Here is a 25,958-nt window from a genome sequence, read left to right as displayed (position 1 = left end):
GATAATGGCTGTTATTCTGTTCATTTTGTAAAACTTCAGAAAAAAAGTCATAAATTTTGTGTGTGATGTTATTAATGTTGCTGATGTGAGAATGTATTGAATCATATTTGCTCTATGTTTCCAAGATCTCTTTCAAAATGTCTTCCCAAATTTATCTTTCCTTCTGAATTATGGATTTTGCTTCTTGATGATAGTTTTCTTTTATGATATTATGATATTTATGTTATTTGTTAGAGTTGTCCATAAAGATGAAATTTGACAAATAACACAATTGCTTTATTTCTCCTTCCCTTTTAAATCCAGAGGAATTTACCCAGTCTGCAATACGATTTGGACAAGTTACACCGTTGGAAATAGATATTCTTTACCAACTTACAGGTTTATACAGTGTTACTGGGTAACTTATGATAATTAATTTTATTATTTTACAACCATATTGCTGTTTTCTATGCAAAATCTACTCAATTTTAAAATTTGTGTGTTCTGTTCATCATAGTTTATTCACTGTAAAATGGCTGGTGTATGCAGATATTTTCTAAGTGAACTCTGTATATCAAGCACAATTATTGATTGTTGTATTGTGGATTTAAATATAAAATAGCAAAATTACATTATGATAATCCCAGAAGGCTATAATTCTCCATTATTCTTAACTCTACTGATGTTTTCCATAGTTGTTAACATGTGAACTCTTGGGGAGGGATACCTATAAATGGTTTAAGTTGTGAATTACATCCTTTATTACTAGTAATCAAGAACTCCCTTGTGAATAACCTGAGATCCCTTGTCAGTCCCCCTTCTAACTCCAAGAATTCTTTATTGCAGTATAGCAGAACTCTTAGGCATGCATTTAAATATGACAAATTTTTTTTTTTTTTAAACTCAGGATGTATTCTGTGAGATGTGGCTAGGAATACTGTATTGAATATGTTTGATATTTTAACTAACACTAATTTACTTCCTTCTGCCTTGTGTTAAGGCGATTAACTTTGGCAGATATCGAGAGAATAGCACCACTAGCTGAGGGTGCATTACCTTACAACTTGGCAGAACTCCAGAGGCAGGTAGGTAAAAGTGGTATATACAGTCAAAATTGCTGAAATTAAGTGACTGTTTAAGTGTGCATGCATATAGAAAGTTAAAAAAAAAACAAAAAACAAACAGAACTTTAAACAGATTCCTAACAAATGGCTCATGTTGTATGTGTATTGCTATAAAGATAGAATTAGGATAGTATTCAGTAAGCAATTCACCTCTGCAACCCTGGATTTACTCCCCCTAACATCATTTAAGGGTTGGCAGCCAAAAGAGAAGCATCTCTACTTGGAGATTGCTTCCTTTTGGAATTTCCAACAAGCCCTGATTCTTGGAAACGGGTAAGCTATTCCTTTTTTTGTGTTGGATTGTGACCACAACCTTTCTTGGGTGACTGGAAACTAGTTAAAAGGCAACTATATCTAGTGTCCACTGTTGTTACAATAAGTTTGTTCTTTTCCACTTCACTTATTTTACACATTACTATGAAGTTCCTTTTAAGTGATTGTGTCCACTGGAATATCTAGGATCTGTATCAATGATAGGAAAATTATAACTTAGTTCAACTGTTATGGTTGAAAAATTCTCCTAAGTGGAATATAGCAAATACTCAACATGTGAATGTTACTCTGTTTATTCTTGTGTTAGGTGGATTTAGTCATTCAGTTGTGTCTCAAACAAATTGGTCTGAAACAATGTGTGATCCATTTGTGATGTTGCTACTCTGTCCTTGGGGAATTAGATGAGGTGAAATAAGCACTCAAAAACCTGCTTGATGTTATTAGTCTTCCTAGTCCAGTGATAGGACAAGGGGCAAAAGAGGATAGATTAAGACTAGCTGTAAGGAGAAACTTTTTTATTCAGAGTGCAGTGAGGCACAGCTGCCCAGAGGAGCTGTGGGTGCCTCATCCCTGGAGGTGCTCAAGGCCAGGTTGGATGGAGCCATGGGCAGCCTGAGCGGGTGGGGGCAACCAGCCTGCAGTGGAGGGGGGGGGACTGGGTGGACTGCAAGGTCCCTTCCAACCCCACCCATGCTGTGTATTCCTAAAGCAAGAATGGTGGAATGAGTTGATGCAGAAATGTGTATGCAATGTTTGTCCAGGTTAATGAGAAGTATTTTTGCTGAAGTTTCATAATGGCATCCATAACAGTCATCTTTGGTTTTAATCAATATTCTCTGTGTCTACTCAGAAAGCTGAGTGCTTATTATGAAACAAAATACTTAGCTTATTTTATTTTACCCCTCAGAATTACTTTTGTAGCTTAACACTGTTACAAAATGAGCTCACTGAAAAAAGCTTTGCTCATCACTAGAACATACTCTTTTAATGCTCTTGGAGTAATAGTGCATCTTTAACCCTATTCTACATTCTGTATTAAGAGAGCACAGTAAAAAGGAAGCAATTTTGTTTTCTCTCTTTTGTAAGGAACCGTCTTTTACTGGACCATATGCTAAGTGAACCTATTATTACCTAATTTAACAGTACTGATAGATACAATGAAAAAGGTTTGTTTGTGGTAGAGATAATATAATTCCTGTGAGGTCCATCTGTCCCTGGAAAATGAAAACACTTCTCTAATAGCATTTATATGGCTTTAAAATCCTTTCAAAAGGAAAACTTTAATTTTTTACGTAAACTTACTCTGTCTTTGTGGCTTTAGTGGAAATGGAAAGTAGCTGGCTTTCAACCATGTTTAATTTATTGTCAGTTTTTTCGTTGTGTAAGATTTTCTTAAAGCCTGCAAGTGAGTATCCTATAGGGATGACAGAGACAGTAACTTTCTGTTTATAAATATTAATGATTTGAAAGCTATAGCATTAATTACATTCATTTGCATATCCATCTGAACACACAAGTAAACTACAAACTTTGTGAACACTTAATAATATAAAAAGTGACAATTCCTTCACAAAGAATTTGATTTTTAACATCCACTGATGTATTCATTGGGATTTATACTAGAATGTAGTGATTGGATTTTGGTGAGAACTCAGAGCTTTGAGTAAAGGGAATAACCTTAAAAAAGCTAACAGGAACCAAATGTGATAATGTAGAACAAAAACTCTGTGGAATGAAGAACCTGTGCTGTTTCAGAGTCTTTCAGTATGTTGTTATTGCATGTGTCTTTTATTTAAATATTTAAATGGATCAAAAGATCTTTCTGTATTTTGCGGGGGGGGGGGCTTGTTTTTTTTTTTGTAACTATCCGCTTTTTATTGTGATTCTTATTAAAATCAGGAAAACTTAAAGTTTTCAGAATAGTGACTGAACTCTTCAGATTTGCTGCCTCTCTTTGCTTGTAAAGGCAGTTCATTTGATCTATGCTTATTTGTTTGTTTTTTTTTTTAATTAAACTGTTCCACATGTACAGTTTACACTTCTTGTGAATTTCTTTCTGTTCAGATGTATTTTTGGAGAAGAAAATGCCTTATGGAGGGAAATGATACCTGTTTTTTTTGGTAGAAAATTTGTACCAAATACTGTGTTTTTTTTCTTTTTTACAAACAAGAATCCCATCTTAACCTCATAGGCCTTTGTTCTTCCTTGTGTGCATACTGTGTAACATCACATGATAAAGGCATTGCACATTCAGTGTAATGCCAGCATAAGCAGGGTTACACTGAGGTATGTTGTGCCCTTCTGTAGATTCAGAGCTATGGTAAGCCCAATGTAAATATTAGCAGTGAGACATCCTTGTGATGTTCTTTGTAGAGAATTAATAATGTGTATCAGAGAAAAGTGCTCTGTAGTGCTCTGAGGTCTGTGTGAATCCCAGCTCCGCATTCACAAGTGCATCTGCAAATAATACAGGTTGTCTGTAAGTAATAAAGGAGGTTACTTTTGAGAGATGTGCTTTGGTATCTGCTTTAGTGTGGATTTTAACTTCTGGTATTTTGGTCACCTATAACCTAGATAGTATAAATTCTTTTCTAACACCTTTAGTTCAGTTTGGAAGTAAACTTGGCATATTTTACTGTGCAAGTTTATGAATCTTTACATCTTGTGTATCAGCTTATCTTTATTACCTTATGTGTAATAAACATCTAATAAGTTGATTTTGAATCTCTGCAAATATTTTGTGTAGACTTGGTTTTTATTTAAAACCCTAACATGTTTATTATCATATATGTGATTGAAGTGAGTGAGGTCATCGTTGTGTCTGCAAATCATCAACTGCCTGTAAAAGCTTTGTGGGGAATATTCTGGGGAATAATTGACATTTTTTGCTTGTTTTGAAGGTAGTAATTGCCATGTTTATGCAATGTAGTAACGTGTATGTATAATCTTAGCATCTATCATCATATTTAAACTAATAAGGAGTTTCCATTCCTTGGAATTTTGAAGGCAATAGAGTGAGAAATAGCAAAGTTAATTTATATTTCCATCTACTTTATCTTGACCATGGATTGTTGGCTTTTAAGATTTTATTTATTTATTTATTTATTTATTTATTTATTTATTTATTTGCAATACTAGAAAAATACCAGGAATGTAAGAATATGGATATAAGGAGTATTTGAAAAATATGTTTCATTCAGTGGACATCCTGAAACTTAGAAATTTTCTTTTTTCCTCCTTAATGTAACACCACCAATTTTTATCAGAATCCTTTAACTTCATAAAAGCAGATTTATAGCATCTTTGTTCTCCCAGCAAGGTTTTGAAATGTTTTTTTTTCTGTTCTTCCTCACACAGCAATCGTTTGGGGAGTTAGGCAGGCCTATCTGGCTCCAGATAGCTGAGTCAGCCTACAGGTTCACTTTGGGCTCAATTGCTGGAGGTGAGTAATTTGTCTGGGTTTCAGGCTTGCGTTAGTAGTCTTTCTTACCAGACTCTTTGGGACCATCTAAGGTGCACTTTCTTGGTTATGCAGGTGAAACATTGGCGAGTGCAGCCACTTCTGGTTGTGCCACTCTCTCTTCTTTTATCCGTTCTATTCTAGTACCCTTTTAAGAGCAACTGAAACTCTACTCACTTGAGGAACACATTTGCTTACTGATAGTTCTTACTGCTGCTTTTTCTGATTGGTTTTCTTTTCTGTATACCTTGTTCTATGTAATACATAACAAATCCATTCTCCTGGAGACTTTATTTAGATTTTCATTACTGTTCTTTCTTACTTCCAACATATCAGAAATCTTACCAGTTTGTATATATTTGTGTGTTTAAATTACTGTTGAAGAAAGTCACCATAATGTTTATGTACTACACCAACAGAGAAGTTGCAGAAGTAATGCTCCGAATGCTTTCTCACAGCTGTTGGTGCTACGGCAGTGTATCCCATAGACCTGGTGAAAACTCGTATGCAGAATCAGCGCTCCACTGGCTCAGTCGTAGGAGAGTTGATGTATAAGAACAGCTTTGACTGCTTTAAAAAGGTTTTGCGTTTTGAAGGCTTTTTTGGTCTTTACAGAGGTAAGTGAATAAAATATATATAATCGGCTTGGGGATTTTCTCCTTTTTTATTTTTTCAATACCTCAAGAACTACTCTTATTGGAAAACTGTGAAACTTGATTTAATTTACATTTTTGCTTCTGTCTCATAGAGTTGAATGTTTAACTTCCCTTGAGCACTGTTCATCATAATTGCTGGGAAAAACGAGGCCTTCTGTTGTTGTTACTGTTTGGCTTCTTGGTACACAGATCTGTTTAAAGTCCTAATCTCTGTGGTGTGAGTGTTGTGGACAAGATTATCTCACAAACTGAGGTTTCTGACATTTGGCTGGGGGCAAACATGAGGAATGGATTTTAGCCTGTGAAGAGTAAATATCTGTTTTACAGCAAATATTTTTTATTAAAAGAGAGAAAATAGTCATTCTGAAAGGTACTTGTTAAACTGGATGCCAGATTGCTTATTCCTCATGCCTCTGCAGGTATTGGGACTACTGTGAGCAAGAAATTGCAGCCTGCAATTTATGTATCACTTTGTTCCAAAATGCAGGTTAAGAATTCAAAGCAACTTATCAGTTGCACCAGTTAGATAGAAAGCTATCTTACTTATTTTTTTAGCTTAGGAGAAGGTTATGGAAGCATTTGTATCGTATCAACAAGATAACTTACTTAAAGGCTACGTACACTACACGTCTTCTGATATTTATATTTAGTTGAATTCTCTATTTTTTTAAATTAATTAATTTATTTTTTATAAGAGTCAGCACTTTCTTTCAAACTTTGTTTTAATGTCATGGTCACAGACTTGTTTTTTGTATTACAGTGTGTTCTGCCCATGAGGACACTGGTCCTTGCTGCTATTTGTTAAGGGCAGTATCTGAGAAGTTTTTGCATGTGAAAATCTATGGACTCTAAGTAGTTTTCTGTGAATGTACAGGATTTTGCAATGACAGATAAAGAGAGGAATACATCAGTCAAAATGTTAATGAAATAGCTGTGATCTCAGTAAATTGTTTTTTCTAGTAGATTTCTTCCCTTTTTTGTTGCTAGATCTTCATTAAAACAAATACTCCTTGAAGTTGTATCTATGACTCTATTTTAAACTTCATGATTTCTGCAGTTCTTTTCTATAGTACTCTTTTCTTTCTCCCCATCACCTCACCCTAACATGATTTTGCACAGCCACTTCTAAAACTAATGACTTTTTTATTTTTGTTTTCTAAGTTTTGGCAAATGCTTTCCATAGATGAGTTAAAAACAGTGCTTCACACTTGAGGGGGGAAAAGTGCATGTTGAGGGAGTATAATGTCAACTTGTTAAACTTTTTAAAAATATGTTTAGTAATTGTCTTTGAGATTGTTTAGCATGAAGGGTTTGTGTAGCTGTTCTGAAAACATTGTCTTCAATAGTCAGCATGTACTCGTAGTATCAGGTTATCTGCAGATGAGTATTAAACAGAAACAACAGAAATGTTTACAGAGTTAACTGTAACTGGAATCTTATATAAGAGGGATTATCTTAAATCGTATTCTAATATGGAATGATACAATATAGTTCTTCACTTCAGTTTAAAACATCGACTTGAATGGATATTGGAAAGTTCACATTTTAAAGTAAAAACTTCTAATTTTTGGTCAGGAAAATTATGATGCTTATGAAACCTGACATCCAACTTCTGAGCTAATTATGAAGTATTTTCTAAGCTCTCTTGCTAGACCGTGCTGAATCCCAGGTTCTCTAGAATAGAGTGTGTGTGTCCAGGGTGTTTAGCTGCATATAAAGGAGGAGACAGAGTGTGGGGAATTGTCTTGAGGTGTTTTGTCTGGTAGTTTTTTTTCCCTCCTCCCTCCCCCCCCCGAACTGCAGGCACTGCAGAGCTGGGTTTCTTTTTGTGGTAGATCAGAGATTCAGGCTGGGAGGGCAGTATCTCTTTTTGTTATTGTCAACCTTTTTTATATTTAATAACTACCTTTCCTCTGCATAGTAAGTCAGTACATCACACAGAAGGTACTGTGTTGGAAGAAAACACTACACTGCATATATTAAATGCTGCACTTTCTATTTCGGTACCTTTGCTCTGAGCTCACTTTAGGGAAGTACTATGAAAAATTTACAGACTTTAGTATTTTGGGGAATTTTGAAGATTCATTTAGGAATTTTAGCCATCATTTTTATTTAAGATAGAATGGTAAGCTGCATCATCATACTTTTGTTGATGTCATTTGATGTTTGATATTATAAGTATGGGATTTCTTTATTTGTTAATTAACAAGCATTTCTAACAAATTTATATTCCCTAAGCATGGAAATGAGCACTTCTAATAAAAATAAACCCTTTAAGTTTTATGATTTTATATGTAATACCAGGATTACTATGGAGAAAATGAATTGAAAGATAAGAGATGCTGCTATGATCTTTTATGTTAGGAAGTTGAGACTGCCACCTACTGATTTTTCTTTTTTTGTTTTTTTTTTTGTTTTTTTTTTTCTTAAACCTATTAGCTCCATGAAAGGTGCATGTACTTCTGACAAAAGGCTGTTCATTTTGGTACTAGCTGTTTCCAGGAGGAAGAGTCTTTCAAAATTGGTTTCTGCCAACTGATACTTCCTCTTGGCAAGATTAAAAAAAAAAAAAAGTAAAATAATTAATTGTAAGAGAGTTTAAAGGAGTTATGAGAATCCTTTGCATCATTAGTTGACTGGAGCCTTGAGAAATCTCAGGTTAGTGGTAGAGATTAGTTCATAATTTATCATAGTTGTGTGTATCTCTCGTAATTAACCTCCTGTTTTAATTTCAAGATTTATGGGAAAATCATATTAAGGGGCTAAAAAACTCTAGTAAAGTCAAATTAATTCTTATGTAAATAGACATATGATGAGGTACATTCAGTCTTTTACTTTTTTTTTTTCTGTACAGCAACTGTATCAGACTTGACTTGGTTGTGGAATGTGGCCACATTCACCCTTTTCATTACCATTTTCAACAGAAATCTTATTGTAAAATCCTATAGGTATGAATATCCAATGCTCTAGCAGCCACACATGCATAAATGCCATCTACCTCCTGGGGTAACTGCCACCCAGTTCAAAGGAAATCCCATGTGCAGAAAGACATTTCTGTAGAGCTCTTATAAAATACTAGTTTCTTTATTAGGAAGATAATGTTGCCTTATGATGTCTTTGTTTCTATAGGCTTGTTACCACAGCTGATAGGTGTTGCTCCAGAAAAGGCTATTAAGCTAACTGTACGTATCTTTTTTTTTTCCTGACATCTTTTTGTTTGTTAACAAACACAGGACTTGTTTCCTAAAATGTGTGAAAGATGACCACTTACAAGCACTCTAATAAATATGGTTACAGATGTACTTGATATAGGTTAATAAGGAGGAAGGATACCTTTAAATTGTGTGTAACATATTGTATCTTCATTAGGTTAATGACTTTGTCAGAGACAAATTTACTAAGAAAGATGGTTCCATTCCACTCCCTGCAGAGATCCTTGCTGGAGGCTGTGTAAGTATCTATCCTGTACTGTTCATTCCTAGGAAAAATTGATTCTCAGTAATGTGCAGTACAGTTGGAATGACAGTTATGTGTGTGCTTTGCTCACTTGAATGTAACTTTTTTTTTCAATTTACAAGAACTGGAAAAGGACTTCTCTTTGGGAAAGCTCCATAATTCTGAGTTCTCTTGGAATTATGTGTTTTAACAACTTCTGGCCTACTACATAGCTTTCAGTTTGTGGTGTTTGTATTCACAGAAGAAGCTTCTGTGTGACTACATTATCTACTTTTGCTTAGGATGATGTTCAAGGTTAGTTTGGAGGGAGATGTTTAGTTCTCATGAATGGATTATAGAAATCATGATTTTGATTCCTGGAAGAAGAAGAAAAAAAAAAGAAACACACTCTTTAACTTGCCATGTTTGATTCTCTTGTTTATTTATGAAAATGTGAGAAAACTGAATGATGTAGTCTTATCTTTCAGATAACAAGCTTGAGTGAATTTTCAGTTTAAGTTACTTCATTTAAAGGTAGCTACATTACTGCAGATGCTTAACTACATCCGTTGTGTAAATATAGATAAAAACAAATAATGTTTTTATTGAGATTGAGAACTCTAATTCAGTGGATCTCCAAGCAAGCTGTAGATGATTGGAATTGGTATTGATGATAGGTTTTTGGTTTTTTTTTTTGTACATTGGCTAATTTCACTTGTGAGATTCACCAAAAGCTGTTAACCCTATAAAATGTTTGAGGCTTTAGTTAGTTTTCTTTTGTAGCAGGGAACACTAATAACTTCCAGTTGAGTAGGCTGACAAGCTGGTAAAAAACCTCCTCAGCTTACAACAAACCTGGGGCAGAAAGGTTGTTGACCTCTGCAAACTTTTAATTCAAAGAAGCAGCCCTGAAGGGGAGGCTGCTTATAGTTCTGCCTGATTGAATTTGGCAGCCTGGTACATGCTTGAGTCTTCACCTGTCAGTGTACAAAGTTTATTTTCTGAGAAATGTGAGAAAGCAGCTGTGATGTATAGCTAGCAAAAGACTAACCTTTCTTCTGGAAAGCACATACAGATCATTTATAACAGAAGCGAATACAATTTGTTAGTATTCTTCTCTCTGTTATGGTTAAATTCACTGTTTAAATCAAACATCTCATACTCAGTTACTATTCTCACATTGTTTTATATTGAAATTATAATATTAAACATGACCTATTTTACAGGCTTTTCTGCTTTTTGATAGGTACTTCTTTTTCAAAATACATTTTTATTGTCTTACTGTAGTGAACATACAAAAATCAGGGAGAAATTTTAGATTCAGATAAGCTGTCCAGACACGACCCTTTGTACTAGCTGATTGTTGTAGCTGGTTTTATCTTCCAAAATTATCACAGAATTTCAGGGGAAGGAGAACTCAAGAGATTGAGTCCAACCCCTGCTAAAGCGGGTGCCCTATAGTAGGCCACACAGGTAGGCTTCCAGACAGATCTTGAATATGCCCACAGGTGGAGACTCCCCATCCTCCCTGGGCAGCCTGTTCCAGTGCTCCATCACCCTTACCATAAAGAAATTCTTCTGCAGTTTGTTTGGAACTTTCTATGTTCAAATTTTAGGCCATTGCTCCTTGTCCTATTACTGTGCATCACCAAGAAGAGCCTGGCCTCATCTATTTGCCTCCCTCCTCCCTTTAGATATTTATTAACATTGATCAGGTCCCTCCCTCAGTCTTTTCCCCAGGCTGAACACACCTAGGTTACTCAGCCTTTTCTCATATGGGAGATGATCCAGGCCCTTTATAATCTTTGTGGCCCTCTGCTAGACTCAAAGTAGATGGGAATACTTTTTTTGTTCCAGCTGGGAGTATTTTAGATAAAGTTGACCTCTGTAGAGCAGATGCTGGGCATGGTTTAGCAACCTCAGGGTTGTTTTAATTTCTTTGCAGCCTTGTTTGGATTATCCAATAATCTTACCAGCTGATGACTTTTCTATTTCCACTGATTTTTTTTAATGTCATTTTAGCTATTTTACTTCTTCCTAAATACCAAAATCATTATTATCAAGCATGTAAAGCTTACTCTAAATGTCTGAAAGGATTAATTAATTGAAATAGTAGCAATATAATTGTTTCTGTTCTCTTTCCCCTCAGTCTTTTTCATCCTCAGTTTGACAGCTTTTTTTCATGTTGACTTGCTTGGAAATAGTGTTGATCTTCTCCATTTACTGTATTCATTGTGTTCTGCTTTTTTACAAAATATTATGAAATAACCAACAGTTACATCCAAGGAACTGCCACTAGCAACCTTAATCCCTTTCTATGTGCTGGGGCAGACAAGCTTTCTCTTCTGGAAATATTATTTTTCTTCCTCATCTTTCCACAATTCTACTCCTTCTCTCTCTGTTAGCCCAAGATTATGAGTTACCATGGCACTGTTTGGCTTTTATCGATTCAAAATTGTTTCCTCCATCTGGATTTAGGTAGCTTGTGGCTTCTTTAAAAATGTCTTGGCAAATGTTAATAAATCAGCAAACTCTCAAGTAGGTAGGAAGATGGGATATGTTGTTAGGCTGATAGCATATTATAAAAAGAATACATTCAAAAAGTGCTTTTCACCTCATCATAACCTCAGAAAAAACAGATTATTATACCTATGTGTAGCTCTCAGAGATGTTCTTCTTACTACCTGACCCTCACTTGTCTGTGTTTAGCACTGACTCTTCTCCTGATTAACAGCAGTAATGTTCCTTTTCATCATTTCTATGTGTAATGGATGGGCAAGCTGTTTTTAGGTGTTTTGTATGAGCAGAAATCTTCCACACCATTGGAGACCTACCTTCTTGCAAGGAGTGCAGAAGCACATTGTGTGCACCACTGTCCACAGTCTGGAATCAACAAAATTGTGGTGAGGAGGCAGAAGCAGCAATAGAAGTAGTGCAGCAGACCTAGCAAATTCTCCTCTCTGTATGGCAGTGCTGTATCAAAGCCTGTGTATGGTATTATAGTCCTGTAAGAGCCACAAATGGGGACAGCTAAAACCTTCGATGTTAGGATGATAGTGCTTCCAGGCAAACTGTGTATGGCACTCAGCATCCTCAGCTCTTCAAGAAGGGCTGTATCATCCTGCAAAGGGGCAACCAACAGAATCAGCAACTGCATTAGGAAGATATTATTTTTTTTCTCAACTGCAGTAAGATTTTGGAATAAACTCCTATCCTCAGTAAAAGGGAAAATCTTAAATCTCATAGCTGTTACCAGATATGTCCACCCAAGCAGTGGCCTGTTGATTACGGTCAGCTGCCTGCCAGTCTTCCTTCCTTACTGCAGGGCAGGGACCCCCCGCAGTCAGCCAGTGTTTCTTGAAATGTACCTGCTAGCCTCTGGGCAATGTAAATGCCATTGGGGAGTGCAGGGTCTGCTCTGTCGAAGCCCAAATATTCCCAGCTGCTCTCAAGTTGTGGCTGTATTGGAAATCTGCAAAACAACTGCGTGGGGCAGCTCAGTTACATCAGTCAGGTCATACCTGTCAAGGAAAGGGTTCTGGTCACTGATGGATGAAACTGATATCCCATCTTCCTACCTTCCTGAGAGTTTTCTGGTTTGTTTCAGTAGCAGCACTATCCACACTTCCACATGTACAGATAAAACAATTTATTTCCCTACTGTTGCTGTAATTAATTGAACTTCATTGTAATTTAATGATTAGCATTTCTGCCTCTGGAGTTTTCAGCTACCATTAGGTAGTAGGGAGACTGAGTTAGGCTTTGGTGATGCTTTCCTGTATCCTGGCAAGAGCTGGGGAAACAGAAAACTCATACCTAATATGGATAGTGCTACTCAAAGAAACTCACCTGCATGACCCGTGTTAGGATAGATGCTGTAAGGTAACTGTTCATCCTCGGCTGAGCCGTATAAGTTGACATCTAATGTTGTGTAAGTGATTCGTAAGTACTGTCACAGTAGATGAAAATGCTGTAATTTTGAGCTGTAGTTCCTATGATTTACATTGGAAAAAATAGATGTCTCCATCAATGGAGTGTGCGTGGGGCTTAACATTTCAAGTGGATGAATTCCATTTCATGTGAAAGACGTTTCTGATTTGTGCTGCAGGATGTGGGGTGCCAGAAGGAAAGGGTCTAAGAACTCTTCTTGAAGGTGTAGGCTGTGCATCTGTTGGTGATTAGGAGTGGGAGGCGTGTGTGTGTTTGCCTATACGTATACAAAGAGGTCCCAGAATTTGTCAGGATACTGCTCTTCAAAGTCTTGAAGATAGATACTGTACATCTTTTCATATGCTTTAGGCAGGTAAAGTTAGGAGAAGAATTAAATGTTGCTGCTTTGCTTTCTGTTGCAGACATTTAAACTTATGGAGAAATGTACTGTTTAGTAAAAGAGACAATAAGCTTACTGTGGGTGCACGAGCTATGGAAGTTTGTCCTTGAAAAAGAAGTGCAAGTTGTTTTGATGTGTTTGAAGTAGACTGTTTTGAGTAGCGTCTTATTTTAGTTGCTTCTATGGGGTATGGTTGTGGTCCAGGATGTGGTGGTTTCAGGAAGGAAGGAAGGGCTCAAAATAGGCCTCTCCCCCTTTGTAGCATATGCCTCTGGGTGGAATTGGAAAGGGCAAGAGGTCTCATGTTGCAGGGTCATTTGTGTATTTCCTTCAGCCTTTGGCATGTCATGAGGCGTTTGCTGTGGGATCTCAAACTACATCTTTTCTCTCATAACCTTTGCTGTCAGATTTAGTTCCTTTATTTGCTCCTTGTAGAGTTATTTTACATGACATTAAGGTTAAGTAGAAGCTTTTATTACTGGTATTTTTGATGTGTATGAATAACCTCCATTCATAAACAAATTTGTCAACCTTTTTTTAAGTGTCTGTTGTAATTTAAGAGTGAAAGAAGATTTTCTTGAGGAAGAAATCTAGATTTAGTGCACCTTCTGTGAAAGAAATTCAAGGACCGTAATGTGTGTATACGTCTGCACGTGTATTTAGAAAACATAGCTGACAGCTGAAATAAGGTACTTTAAGAAGGAATGATGGTGATTGCCAATGATTTACACAGAAGCACGGAGATCTGTATTGCAACTCTGCACACTGCCAGTTTGTTTTTGGTTTGAGAGCCTTTGTGTCTTTCTCTTCTGCATCCCCTTCTGAGGCACTTCCTGTGCTGCTGGGGGACCCAGGCAATGCCTTTCCTCCACCTCATTCTTCATCAGACACACAAACGATTTCTTAAAAGCAAAACAAAATTAACAGGCCCTCCTATTCACTTCTTAAAAAGCACACAATAAAAAAGTGATTTTTCTTGCGTTGTATGTTATCTGTATGTATGATGCGATAGGGAGCTCATTCGTTCACAAAACTGAATTTGGTGCACACCTCTATGTGAACTGAGTTGTTCCTGTGCAGAAAAATTTGCTCCAGACATAACCATATGAAAGGCTGAGGCTTGGGCAGGAGCCTATATTGCTGATAGGCAGCGTTTCAATGTGTGCATTGATGGTTACTGCTCTTTAAGAAAGCTGGATGTAAGAAGTTTGTCAACACCGAATACACAATGTTCAAAACAATTAAAGAGCTTTCTAAGAGGTTTTCTACTGATAATATAAGTTAGGCTTTTTTTTATGTTTTATTTTACTCAGTCATCTGCTTATCAAGTCATTTAACTACTAATATTGTTATATATAATTCTCTGTTAGCGGCATAAAATTGGTAACACTTTAGTACTACTACTAAAATATGAAAAAAGTTCTGTTTAGAGTCTTATCTGTTCCTTCATGCATCAGAACTGGGCTGAGAACAGCAGAGGGAGGCAGTTGTGCACGTAGGGGAGGAGGAGGCTAATTGCAGGAAGATTGAATTCTGGGCAGAAAATAGAGATGTTTACCAACTGGCCTATTTGTGTTTCTTTGGTGGGTGTTAGGCAAATAGGAAGAGTTTTATTTTGGCTGCTCTTCAGGATGTGCTAATTTGCAACAAATTAAAAATAAAAAATAATAAAAAAATTGAATTTCATGTATGTAAATGAAGAATGCATATTAAATAGGCAGGTAGCAGATAAGCTTTTATGATGCACTGTATTATGTAGTAAGAGTATTCAGATTTATGTTTTATCCAGAGTATAAAAAAGAATGTAAGGAAACTACAAACAGTGGAAATTGCTTTTCTATTTAATGCAATGCGGAAAAAACATTGGTTATTGTTTAACAGAATTTGCCAGATGAGAATTATATAAGTTCTATTTGTATTGAAACTTTTCCAAGTGGGACAGCCATTTCTTCTTACACGCATAGATCTGTACTGACTGGAAAGGAAAAGGTAACATGGGAAGTAAATAAGGTTTGAAGAACAGTTTTTAGATGTAAGTGCTGTCAGGGAACTGAGAAAAGTTTATGCATTAAGTCCAGGAAACAGAGAAGATGGGGTCAGTTTGTCCAGTCTGGGAATTCCCAACGGTCTTCCAGACAGTTGCAGTAAAGATAGTTAATCAAAAGCAGAGGTTGATCTGCCACTCTTTGGGTGAAGGATTTTGAGTGCCCGTACTGAGGTATCGTACGCTTGATCAGTGAAGATTTTGAGACCCCCATTGCACAGCCACTACCAGAGTGCTCAGTGTTCCATGTTCTCTGTAAGAGCTATTGAGATCTTTTTCTCAAATCTAAAATAAGTTTCCAGCTTCTAAGATGTGCTCCCTGGCTAACCTCAGTTCTGCTTTGTTGCTGCAGTGCAGAAGATGTGCTATAGCAGAGACATAACAGAAAGGATTAGTGTTGATTAGTTCTGAATCGATTAGGGAACACCAGGAGGCGGGATAGTGAACTGACCAATGATTTTTATTTTTTATTTTTTATTTTTTTTCTGCACACGCCCTCAGTTTTACAGAGAGAGTTTCTTTCCTCGGCAACCTAGGAGTGGAAAAAAGAAGCTTTAATTACAGATGTTGAGATCTTTTTCTTCCGTCAGATGTGATGGGTTGACTGAGTAGATCAAGACTACGAGGGGCTTTCAAACTGGGGAAGAACTGCTTTTTGAAGTTGGTTGTATTCAGGTGGCTGCATTTTAGAGAACTGTTTTTAAATGGACAAAGATGGTTCAGAAGGAAGGGGAAGAAGAAAGTTTGGTAAAATTCAGACGTTTTGTGCTGAACCACACACTTCTCCAGATTTCAAGTGTAATATTTTCCTCCAGTGTACCAAAGAGAAATCTGTTTGTGTCATGTTAAATAGGTGCTCCTGAAATAAAACTGTCAGATGGAAACTGAAACGCACTTCTCTGGAAGTTGTTGGTTGAAGTGCAGAATTTAAAGGTGCTCTGCAACTCCCTTGCTAGGAAGAAGGGAGCAAGGCAGTCCTTCAGCCCTGCTAACAGAACATTTCCAGCATGTGGAATGCCATGCTCAGCTCCGAGAAAGATAGGGCTCCTGTTTGTATCTAGTATCATAATTTCAAATGTTACTCTTCCTATTTAAATTTTATATTTTGTTTCCAATTAGGAGAATTACGGTCTACTAAACAAAACTCCAAACACCTTTTCTAATTATTTAAAATTACACCGTTGAATGCAAATTTACTTTTTGAACAGCATCACCACTAAATGCTATTAGCATGTCTACGCATTGGTGATGGATTATTATTAAATAAACATAAGGTCTTCTTTGTAAGCATTTGATGCCCTAGCAGTGCAAGTCTAATCATTGTTGCAGGGTAGTGTTTAGTGCAGTAGCTGATAAATTTTTGTGCAGTCTCGTGACTTTTAGAAAGTGATGTGAAGGAGAATTGCAGAGGCAAACCAAATCAATCCACTTCAGTGGAATATAAACATATGAATGTAAGAATTTGTGTGAATCAGAATTCTGTACAAAACCATGATTTCTGATGTGAGCTTTTAACCTCCAGACAAGTGCTTTATTAACTCTCACTCGTGGGTTTTTATCTGAGAATATGAGCAATGCAGTGAGAGGTGAAAGCACTCTGCACCTTGCAAAGTCAGCATGTCACCACGTGCTCCAATAATGTAATTTGCTTTCTTTTTCTTTGGGTTTGCAGGCAGGAGCTTCCCAGGTCATCTTCACTAATCCACTGGAGATTGTAAAGATTCGGCTGCAGGTAGCGGGAGAAATTACTACAGGACCCAGAGTCAGTGCCCTCTCTGTTATGAAAGATTTAGGCCTTCTTGGTCTCTATAAGGTATGTGTTTCTGCTCTGAGTGGTTTCTTTATAGTTCTGCTAACCCATTTTATGCTAAATTTTTACAGTGTTGAAACAAAGACTGTGTTAAAAACAAAGAAATCTTTTGAATTTAGAACCAATTTCTTCCTGCAGGGCAGCCCCACCATGGAAAACTGAAAAAAACCCACTTCTATATTAATGGCAGTGGGATACATAAAAGTACTCCCCCATTCTGTCCTCTGGGCTTTATACCGAGCTACAGGGAGTCCTGTATTGCAGACCTGCTGGCTTCTAGTACTTATAATTTCATTTGGTGGGGATTTGTGAGAAGTTTCTTTACCTTTCTTGTGTGTTTTTCTTACATTTATTTTGAATCTCCGTTATCTCTATTGTTATCTTTGCAGCAGGATATTCTCTTTGTCTTAATAATTTGATGGCAGCGAAACAGTGGTGTAGTTTAGTAGGATTCAGATTTTTAAGAAGTTAAATGGTGGGATTTGTCAATAACAAATTCCACTTTAAAAAAAGCCTATACTATACTGTACTTCAGCAAAGTGCCAGTCAACAGATTCCTTCCCTGCAGGTACACTTACTACCATCATTACAGATCAGATGTAATGGAGCAGAAGCTATTAGTTTTCTTAAACAAGGAATAGTATTTCTTGCTGAATCTTCTGCCAGCGCAAGGGGTAATACGGAAATTCAGCACTTGTATTATCTGTGCACTTACAAAACATTGCTGTACCTGATGTGTCATGGGCCTGTAATAATAGTATAGAAATGTGCAAATTTATTTCTGGAGCTGCAGCTTTTGCTTGGAATTCAATAAATCAGATTAACAACCGTTACATTTCCCAAAGATCACAGATGTTTTGGTACATGGGACAAAGTTACCATTTCTCTTCGCAGTAATTCAACAACTGAGCTTACTAAAAATTCTGCAGAAATTAGAATTGCATTATCTTTTGTGAGTAACTGCACAAACACATTTTAAGAGCATAAACTATCTGCATGGAAATGACTGAGGGCACGAGATTCTCTGTGCCTGGAGTCCTCTTCAGCTACACATGGTTTGTAACAGGTGCTGTCTGTTCCACTACGTCTCACTGTGGAGGGGGACAGGTCTCAGCTGGGCCCATTGTGTGGAGGCTGCTGCCTGGAGTATAGGGTACCAGGTTTCTCCTTTGGAAAGGATGTTATTTTTGTAACATGCATGCTTTCAGGGTATGTGGATGAGATTTTTTGACATTTTGTTGGTTGTTTGAGCTTTGCACTGAAGGCGTTATTTTTCAGTTAGTAAAAGACTGATGACTGGAGTTACTAAAAGAAACATCTTTAAGTATGTTTTGTTAGGAGCATTCCACTGTTTTTACAGCATACAAACTTCTTTTAAGGCATTGTTTCATGCCAGGTTTTTGCCAGGAGCTGCTTCTTAGAGTGTTATCATGGCCTGTAGTTTTTCTTCCCTGTATCTTCTCCTGACTGAAATCCTCCCATTTTGCAGTGGTTTCCCTTTTTGGTGCAGCTTCTTTACTCAGCTGTGTGATCATCTGTGCAGAGCAGTATGAGGTGTTACAAACCTAAATGTTATTTTAATGATGATTTTGAGTCTGATGGAAAGAATGGCATGCAAGGACTTGTCTCACTGATTCTGTGATTGTGGGTCACTGTGAGAAAGACATCAGGACGGACCTTTGTTGCTTTCTTTGTCATGTTGGGACACATCAAATATAAAAGATACTTATCTTAGGTTCTGATGTCAGAATTATTTTTGCATAGTGCTTAATAAACTTCTATGTGAACCTTGAATCATCCTTACTCTAGAAGCCTGCTTTAGTTTTTTGAGTTCAATTCTACATCTTCTGTTTCCGGAATTAGTTTATTTTCTGTGTTGTTTACCTGGTGTAGATCAAGAGAGCTGATGCTTCCTGGGCTCTGGATATCAATTTTAACCTTATTTACAAAATTTATTTTTATTACATCTCTTTTCTGCATGACAGGGTGCCAAAGCATGTTTCCTCAGAGACATTCCCTTTTCTGCAATCTACTTTCCTGTTTATGCTCATAGCAAACTGATGCTCGCTGATGAACATGGCCATGTGGGAGGGCTTAATCTCCTTGCAGCTGGAGCCATTGCAGGTAATTTTTTTCCTTTAGTAAGTAATATTTAATATTCATTCGGTAGCCCCATATAAAGGAAGGTATGGTACTATTGTGTCTGATTTAATCTAAATTTGATCACTGTTATCCTTAGTGGGAGGCGATGTAATTTTGATGAGAGCTAATTACATTTGCATAATGTGGATAAACAGTGTAATGCAGCTCAGCAACTTGTAGTCAAATTTGATCTGTCTGTCTCAATGGGGTTTTACTTGTTACTGTGCTCTCTGAGTTGAAGGCTAATTTGAATCTTTGATGAACATAAAATGAGATACCATAAGAGCTAAGAAGAAAATGACTTACTTGGTTTGGATTCCTGAATAACTGAGAGGAAACTTAGTTCAAGGCAATTGCCAGAAACAGGGCATTAGTTCGTAAAGAAGCTGAGGCTGAAGAATCATACTGTGAAATGTAAAGTATTTTAAAGGCTTCTCAACAATGTTCAATATATATAGAATAAGTGATGGTGATCGGTAAGTTGTTTTTGCTAATTGGCACACATTGTAAAATACTGGATATAGGATTTGTAGCGATGGTTATTTGAGAGGATCAGAAGGGCAGGTCCTGTTCAAATCACCAGAGTGGAAACCGCAGAACCGTAGGAATCATTAAGGTTGGAAAAGACCTCTAAGGTCACCAAGTCCAACTGCAACCCATCCCTGCCTGCAACCCATCCCTGTAGTTTTGAAACCCCCTTGGGTGGGACGGGCCTTTGTTACTGGTTGCAGCTGTGAGGATTAGCTGTATGCATGTATGTGAGTCCCACAGTGACTTGGTGCAGAGCTTGGCTACACCTGCTCTTTGTCAGTTGGGTCTTTTCTGGTGTCAGAGGGAAGAGAGAGACTAGCTGGGAAACCAGTAACAGAGCTATAGCCCAGATTACTCTCACATAATGCAGGACTGTCTGTCTTGCTGCACTCACAGAAGTACATACAAATATTATCAAATTCTTTCTCACGATACTCATCTTCTAGTTTTAGATTGTGAACTTCACAGCTTCTCCTTGCTCAGTTGGTGTTTCTGGGTCAGTCAGATACTAAGTAATGAACTCTATTAAAAATGTGTTTAAATCTTATAGGCCTGGTTTCTATACCTTGTACAGGAATCTGCCTTTCCAAATGCACATTTCAAACTCCTAATTGCTTCATCTATTCCTTTTATGCATGCGCAGCAGGGAAGAGCACACTCTGAACATACCAGCTTGCAAGGGAAAATCTATGTATGGTTGGCTTAACTACATTGTTCCCACTCACTTTAACATTTTCTGAATTATTAGTCACACTTGTGAGTGTACGATCCCCTATAAAAATTAGTGACTTATTACACCTTTATTTCAATATTAACCAACAGTGAAAGTTCAACAAAATCAAAATTAATTTCAGAATTCCAAATAAGTCAGAAGACTGTTGCTCTTTTATGAGGATGAAATTTTTACAATATTCAGAAGTATTCAGAAATGCCTTAAATAACACAGGTTTTTACTGTGGAGTACATTTCTGAAAACTGTCTCCTTTCCTTTGACTAGAAAGCTGAGAGTGGTGCCTTGGAAGTGGAGATATGCTCTTCCATTGAAGTTGGCTAACATCATGCTGCTGGTACAAAGCAGGCTTGTAAAGCACTTTCCTTGTCCCGTCTTTTCATGGCTTGCCTAATTGAAGCAAGCAGCACCTGTTCTCCTACAAAACAACCCAAACAGCAGTAAAGAAATAATTCTTTAGAATCAGTATTTCAAGTAGTAGTTTCCTTACTAACACCTTTAACATGTGGATGAATCGGATTCAAGATCTCAGGTGAATTGTCTGTATAATTTGCAAAATATTTTGTAGACTATGCAAATAAAGTAAGGTGGCACAGCTGAGTTTTGTCATAGACCTCCTTTCCGATTTCATATATAACATATGTGTGAGTTTAAAAATGCTTCATCTACTTGATGGGATGTTGAGAGAATCGCTGTTAATATTTCACTGTTATTATTTTCTTTACTCTCAGCTGTAGCCTTTAAGCTTGGAAGAAATGGAAGGATAATACCAACAGTTATATTAGCTTCAAGTATAAGAACTTGCATTTTTAGTAACGTCCAATTCTTGCAAAAAATATTCAAGTTTGCCATCGTATATTTCAGTTGGAAGAGTTTCAGCTTTTACAAGAATCTTTGTGCAAATTAAATGTGGTTTTCTTCTAAAAGGTGTACCTGCTGCTTCTTTGGTAACCCCTGCTGATGTCATCAAGACAAGACTGCAAGTGGCAGCTCGCGCCGGTCAGACAACATACAGTGGAGTTATTGACTGTTTTGGAAAGATTCTAAGGGAAGAAGGCCCTTCAGCTTTTTGGAAGGGAGCCGCAGGTGAGAAATGCATATTGAATATCGTGACTGACCCCACTTCTCCAAATTAGTACCTGCTGCTGTTCTAGAGCAGTATTTAGAAGGTCTGATTCCAAACAATGTAACTTTAACATTTTGTTATAAAATGCTCAGCTTCTCTCCTGAGAAACTTCCTTTTGTTTAACACTGTAACCTTGCAATATTCAACAGCTCGTGTGTTCAGATCTTCGCCCCAGTTTGGCGTTACTTTGGTCACATACGAACTTCTGCAGAGGTGGTTTTATGTCGATTTTGGAGGCCAGTAAGTCAAACATTTGCTTTTTAACTTGCAATAAATATCTGCAAAGTTCAGAAGTCTTACTTTTTTCAAGCATGGTACCACTTAAACTTGGTGGTTTTGTGCAGCAGTTGTAGTATGAACCAAACAAGCCCCTCAACCTTTGGTAATTAACAGAGTGGAGCTTAATTATATGCTACTTCTAAGCAAGTGAAGAGATTAAAAATATATATATTTAATACATTCCATAAGATTTGTCTTTATAGTGTAGCAAGATATTTTGTCCTTCTTACTTGTGCCTTAGGAAGTTAAAACTTGGTCTCATTTGCTCATTAAGCAGTGCTGTGAACCACCCCCATCTTTTTTAAACAGTGAAAAAGCTTTTTTCATTTCTTCCTTCAAACAGCAAACCTTCTGGATCAGAACCTACGCCAAAAACTCGAATTTCAGATCTTCCTCCTGTTAACCCCGAACACATAGGTGGATACAGACTTGCTACAGCTACATTTGCCGGTATAGAAAATAAATTTGGTTTGTATCTTCCCAAGTTTCGGCCTTCTGGCGCTGTCTCAGCTCAACTAAAAAGTAGCAGCTGAATCCCAAAGAGACATTTCAGCCTCTGGAAGTGATGCAGTGCTAGAAATCCACAAGAATAGTACTGTATTTTTTTCCAGTCAGCTGCATGTTGTTCTTGCTGAACTGAGATTGCAAATCAAATTACTCCTTTCTAATATTGATATATACACATTTACCTGTTTCTGAACTAGTTGTTGCACACAAACTGACTGAAGCTTTGGGTCTATGCCTTGTTTTTAACCAGTGGCATGAATGTGTAAGCCTAAGCTTTGCCTTGCACAGCTTGCATTTAATGTTACTGTACATATTGTACATCTTTGTACAGAGACATCATGGCATCTCTACACATACATTTATATAATGGATATTGCAGTTTGAAATGTACAGAATGTTTGGAAGGCTTTTTGTTAAGACTCACGTGACAATAAAATATTTAAAACCATTTAAGTCAGTTCACTTCTTCGTGGCTACAGAGAAGTTGTCCAATATGATTTTTCTTCTCTGCAGATTTCAGACTAAAGGTTAAGGATTAGATGCAGCCCTTTAATGAACGTACGGTGCAGTATGTAGCCTCTGCAGGAATGCCATTTACTCTGACCTAGTTACAGCAAACGTATTAAGACGCGAGGTGCTGGCTTGTAAGTATAAAAGAACACAGTACTTAGATGAGCACATGCAGTGTTTTATTTTACAGCACTATTTTGCAACAAAGAATTCTCCCAAAGCACATGATAATACTAATTCTGTAATAGATCTTACCTCTATGGTAGCATATTTAAAATATGAAATATTTGTCCGTTATTAAAAGACTCATGATTTTTTTTTACAGGATTTATTATTTGGAGCATTTGTCTTTGAGTGGCAAATTGCACTAAAGTAGTGCAATAGCTCTGGTACTACCACATTCAAGATCAAAACTACAGGGGATAGTACAGTGAACTAAGAACAGCTGTGGCCAATTCTCACTGCTGAAATGCATGTCTGGGCAGATCTACATGATCTCCTGCATGATCTAGGAAACCAACCTTTTAAGTGTCTGACAAATTAATGTTGAATATTACTTAATTCTGATGTCCTTCTTAAGCAAAGTGACATCAGCTGTGCTTCTGATAGTGGAGAATGAAGTATTGCACAAAGAATAGAAACATCAGCCCACCTGCCCAGCAGTTAGTATCTGATTTCGACCACTGTGTGTGAAATAAATAAATGCATAACTGTCCCTATTAACAAAATTCCTTCAGCTTCCGCTCAGGAGTCCATCTACCCAAGTGTCCAAATGCACAAAGATTCACAGCAGGAGGACAAAGAACTCCAGAATGGAGAACTTTTGTAACAGAAACTGAAGGCATTCACTATATTTCTAGGTAGTTTTTACCACTGACAGACTAAGTGACAATATGTTATTTGTATTTTGTTACATAAAGGCAAAAAAAAAATCACAAAAAGACCCCAAGAAAGCTCTTCTCATAAACAGAACTGACTTTCTAGACTGAGAAAAAATTCCAGTTGGGCAGAATGCAAAGTAAAAGGAAAGGAGAACCTTGAACTCTCCTGGTTTATTTTTAAATTTAGGATACAGAGAAAAATGCCTGCTAATGTAATTTTTAAATCCAAAATGTCAGAGGAAATTGTGTAGGTTTCTACAGTCCTAAAGGAAAAGAAGTTACACCACCTACAGAGGCGGGGAGAAGGTAGGTGAGTTTCCAGCTTTTCTTGTTTAAGTATCACCATCTCCAGTCTTTAGTTTTACAATTTTATAGTTTCTTTCAGGCTTAAACATCCTGAAGAAACAGTGAGCCCCACTGGTACCAACTATTGCTCAGCCAATAGCCACTATGAAGAGTTTTAGTTGGCTTGCGAAGAAGCAGCTTATTAAGAACTGAACTTCAGTTCTAGCTTGTAATGAAGATGAAGCATCTTTTCCATGCTGAATAATATTTAGTGAGCTAGACATTACAATACACTGAATAAGGTGGTTGATTTCTCTACTGCAACATTATATAACTCTATTGTTTGTTTGATATTTTTACTGTTTAAAAAAATTACCTACTTGTGCAGTTCTGTAGATAAAGACCTCCTAGGAACACTCTTTCCTTTATCTGTATATTTTGTTCTTTTTCTTCTAAAGAGATACAGTTATGTCAAGTACCCACTGGCATTTAATCTCAGTCACAGCTTGTTGACCGATTGGATCAGCCCTGGAAGGCTTTCCAATGTGAGAACTCACAGCTCTAGAACTGTACAGCGCTGCTCCCAGGACGGTCACTTACAGTAACTGCCACCACTGTTGGTCTCTTAACTTTGCAAAGAGGGTTTTTAAAATTTGCTTTGATCTGCATGTAATCATTTTCTGAGTGAAAAACACAAGCAGGAATACAGAACAATATTGCTAAGTTACAGAAAGGTTAAAATTGTTTAAAACTAAATCCATATGATCTATATTCACGTTTCAAGTCTGAAGGAAGCATTATTAAAGGAGAAGTGACAGTATTGAGGGAAGGAGGAGAACCTTTTGTTTCTAACTATTATTGTGCCTAGGGGTACAAATCACCACATGATGAGCCTGTTCTTCATGTAGTTCATGTATTTCTCAACCAAACAGCTGCTGTTGTAATACTGAAAAAAAGATACAAGGCAAATTTCAAACTGAACAGCATGACTCTGTACTGGAAATAGAGGGTAGACTTCTGACAAGCCAACACTGGGGGAAGCCTACAGCCATCTCCCTTTCAAACCCACAGAAGAAGGGAACCTCTCCAAGACAGAACTGCTGCTACTGCTGTCAGTATCTCTATGAACTGCTCGTAATGGAACTGAAACAGACACACTCCAAAACCTAAGAAAAACTGTGCAAACAAGAATAAGTTTCTGAGTAAGCTGGAAAATAAACCTGTATCCCACTTGTGAGCATAAAATACCATCTCTTTTGAAAAATCATAGCTTGTAGCAGATTAAGAATGAGAGAAACTAAACTTGAATTGTTCTAATTTTTATTTAGAGTCCTGAGCTGTCACAGGCATCAATACTTGTTTAGTGCTCAGCTGGTACAAGTCAGAATACTTAAATTACTAACAAAAAAAATCCCCAAACATTTGTTTACCTGAAGCTAAAAAAAATAAAAGGGGGAGAAAGATGTTTGATGGGAAAGCTTATAATATCCAAGGAGAGGTTTATTAAAAAAATACAACCTTCAACAGAAGTCGTAACATTCCATTTCCAAGCTGTTGAGAGGTTTTTGATTCAAAAGAGATGTTAAAAAGCAGCAGGAAAATTTTTCTTTATCTTCATATGGGAAAAAAATCAGTAGCAAGTTTGATACTATGGAAATCAATTCAAAATATAGCTCATCATGCTTCAGAAAGGAAAAAATTAACAAGAGTGACCTTCCTTGTTTTAGCCAACTACCATGATGGGAAGTGAAGGCTGGGAGTGCAAAACTGACATGTGCAGCATGAGTGAAGGTAGGCAGCAGCTCCTGGGAACATTCTACTCTGAAACTACTGAAGGGAGACAGATTGGGGGTCAG

General features: G+C 37.0%; 1 protein-coding gene across 6 annotated transcripts in view; it reads left to right on the top strand.

The window, feature by feature from the left end:
- The window catches only part of SLC25A12 (solute carrier family 25 member 12), a 49,662-nt gene extending 23,754 nt beyond the window's left edge, over positions 1–25,908 (top strand). For 4 of the 6 annotated variants that reach the window (XM_090144021.1, XM_090144020.1, XM_031599476.2 and 1 more), the window contains exons 8-18: positions 304–397; positions 980–1,064; positions 4,734–4,818; positions 5,295–5,453; positions 8,622–8,674; positions 8,862–8,942; positions 16,974–17,114; positions 19,097–19,235; positions 21,442–21,600; positions 21,790–21,880; positions 22,263–22,879. In XM_090144021.1, the coding sequence (XP_090000147.1) occupies positions 304–397; positions 980–1,064; positions 4,734–4,818; positions 5,295–5,453; positions 8,622–8,674; positions 8,862–8,942; positions 16,974–17,114; positions 19,097–19,235; positions 21,442–21,600; positions 21,790–21,880; positions 22,263–22,452 (1,277 nt within the window). In that variant the 3' untranslated portion in view covers positions 22,453–22,879. Of the gene's footprint in view, positions 1–303; positions 398–979; positions 1,065–4,733; positions 4,819–5,294; positions 5,454–8,621; positions 8,675–8,861; positions 8,943–16,973; positions 17,115–19,096; positions 19,236–21,441; positions 21,601–21,789; positions 21,881–22,262; positions 22,880–22,939; positions 23,071–24,560; positions 25,329–25,829 lie in introns of those variants that run through there. The other 2 variants (XR_004167787.2, XR_004167786.2) reach the window with 2 other exon arrangements.
- Positions 25,909–25,958: the final 50 nt, after the last annotated feature.

This window comes from Phasianus colchicus, chromosome 7, assembly GCF_987193195.1.
Source record: "Phasianus colchicus chromosome 7, bPhaCol1.hap1.1, whole genome shotgun sequence".
Classification (NCBI taxonomy): domain Eukaryota; kingdom Metazoa; phylum Chordata; class Aves; order Galliformes; family Phasianidae; genus Phasianus; species Phasianus colchicus.
Note: the sequence above shows the minus strand (reverse complement) of the source record. Positions and strands in the feature narration are given on the sequence as shown.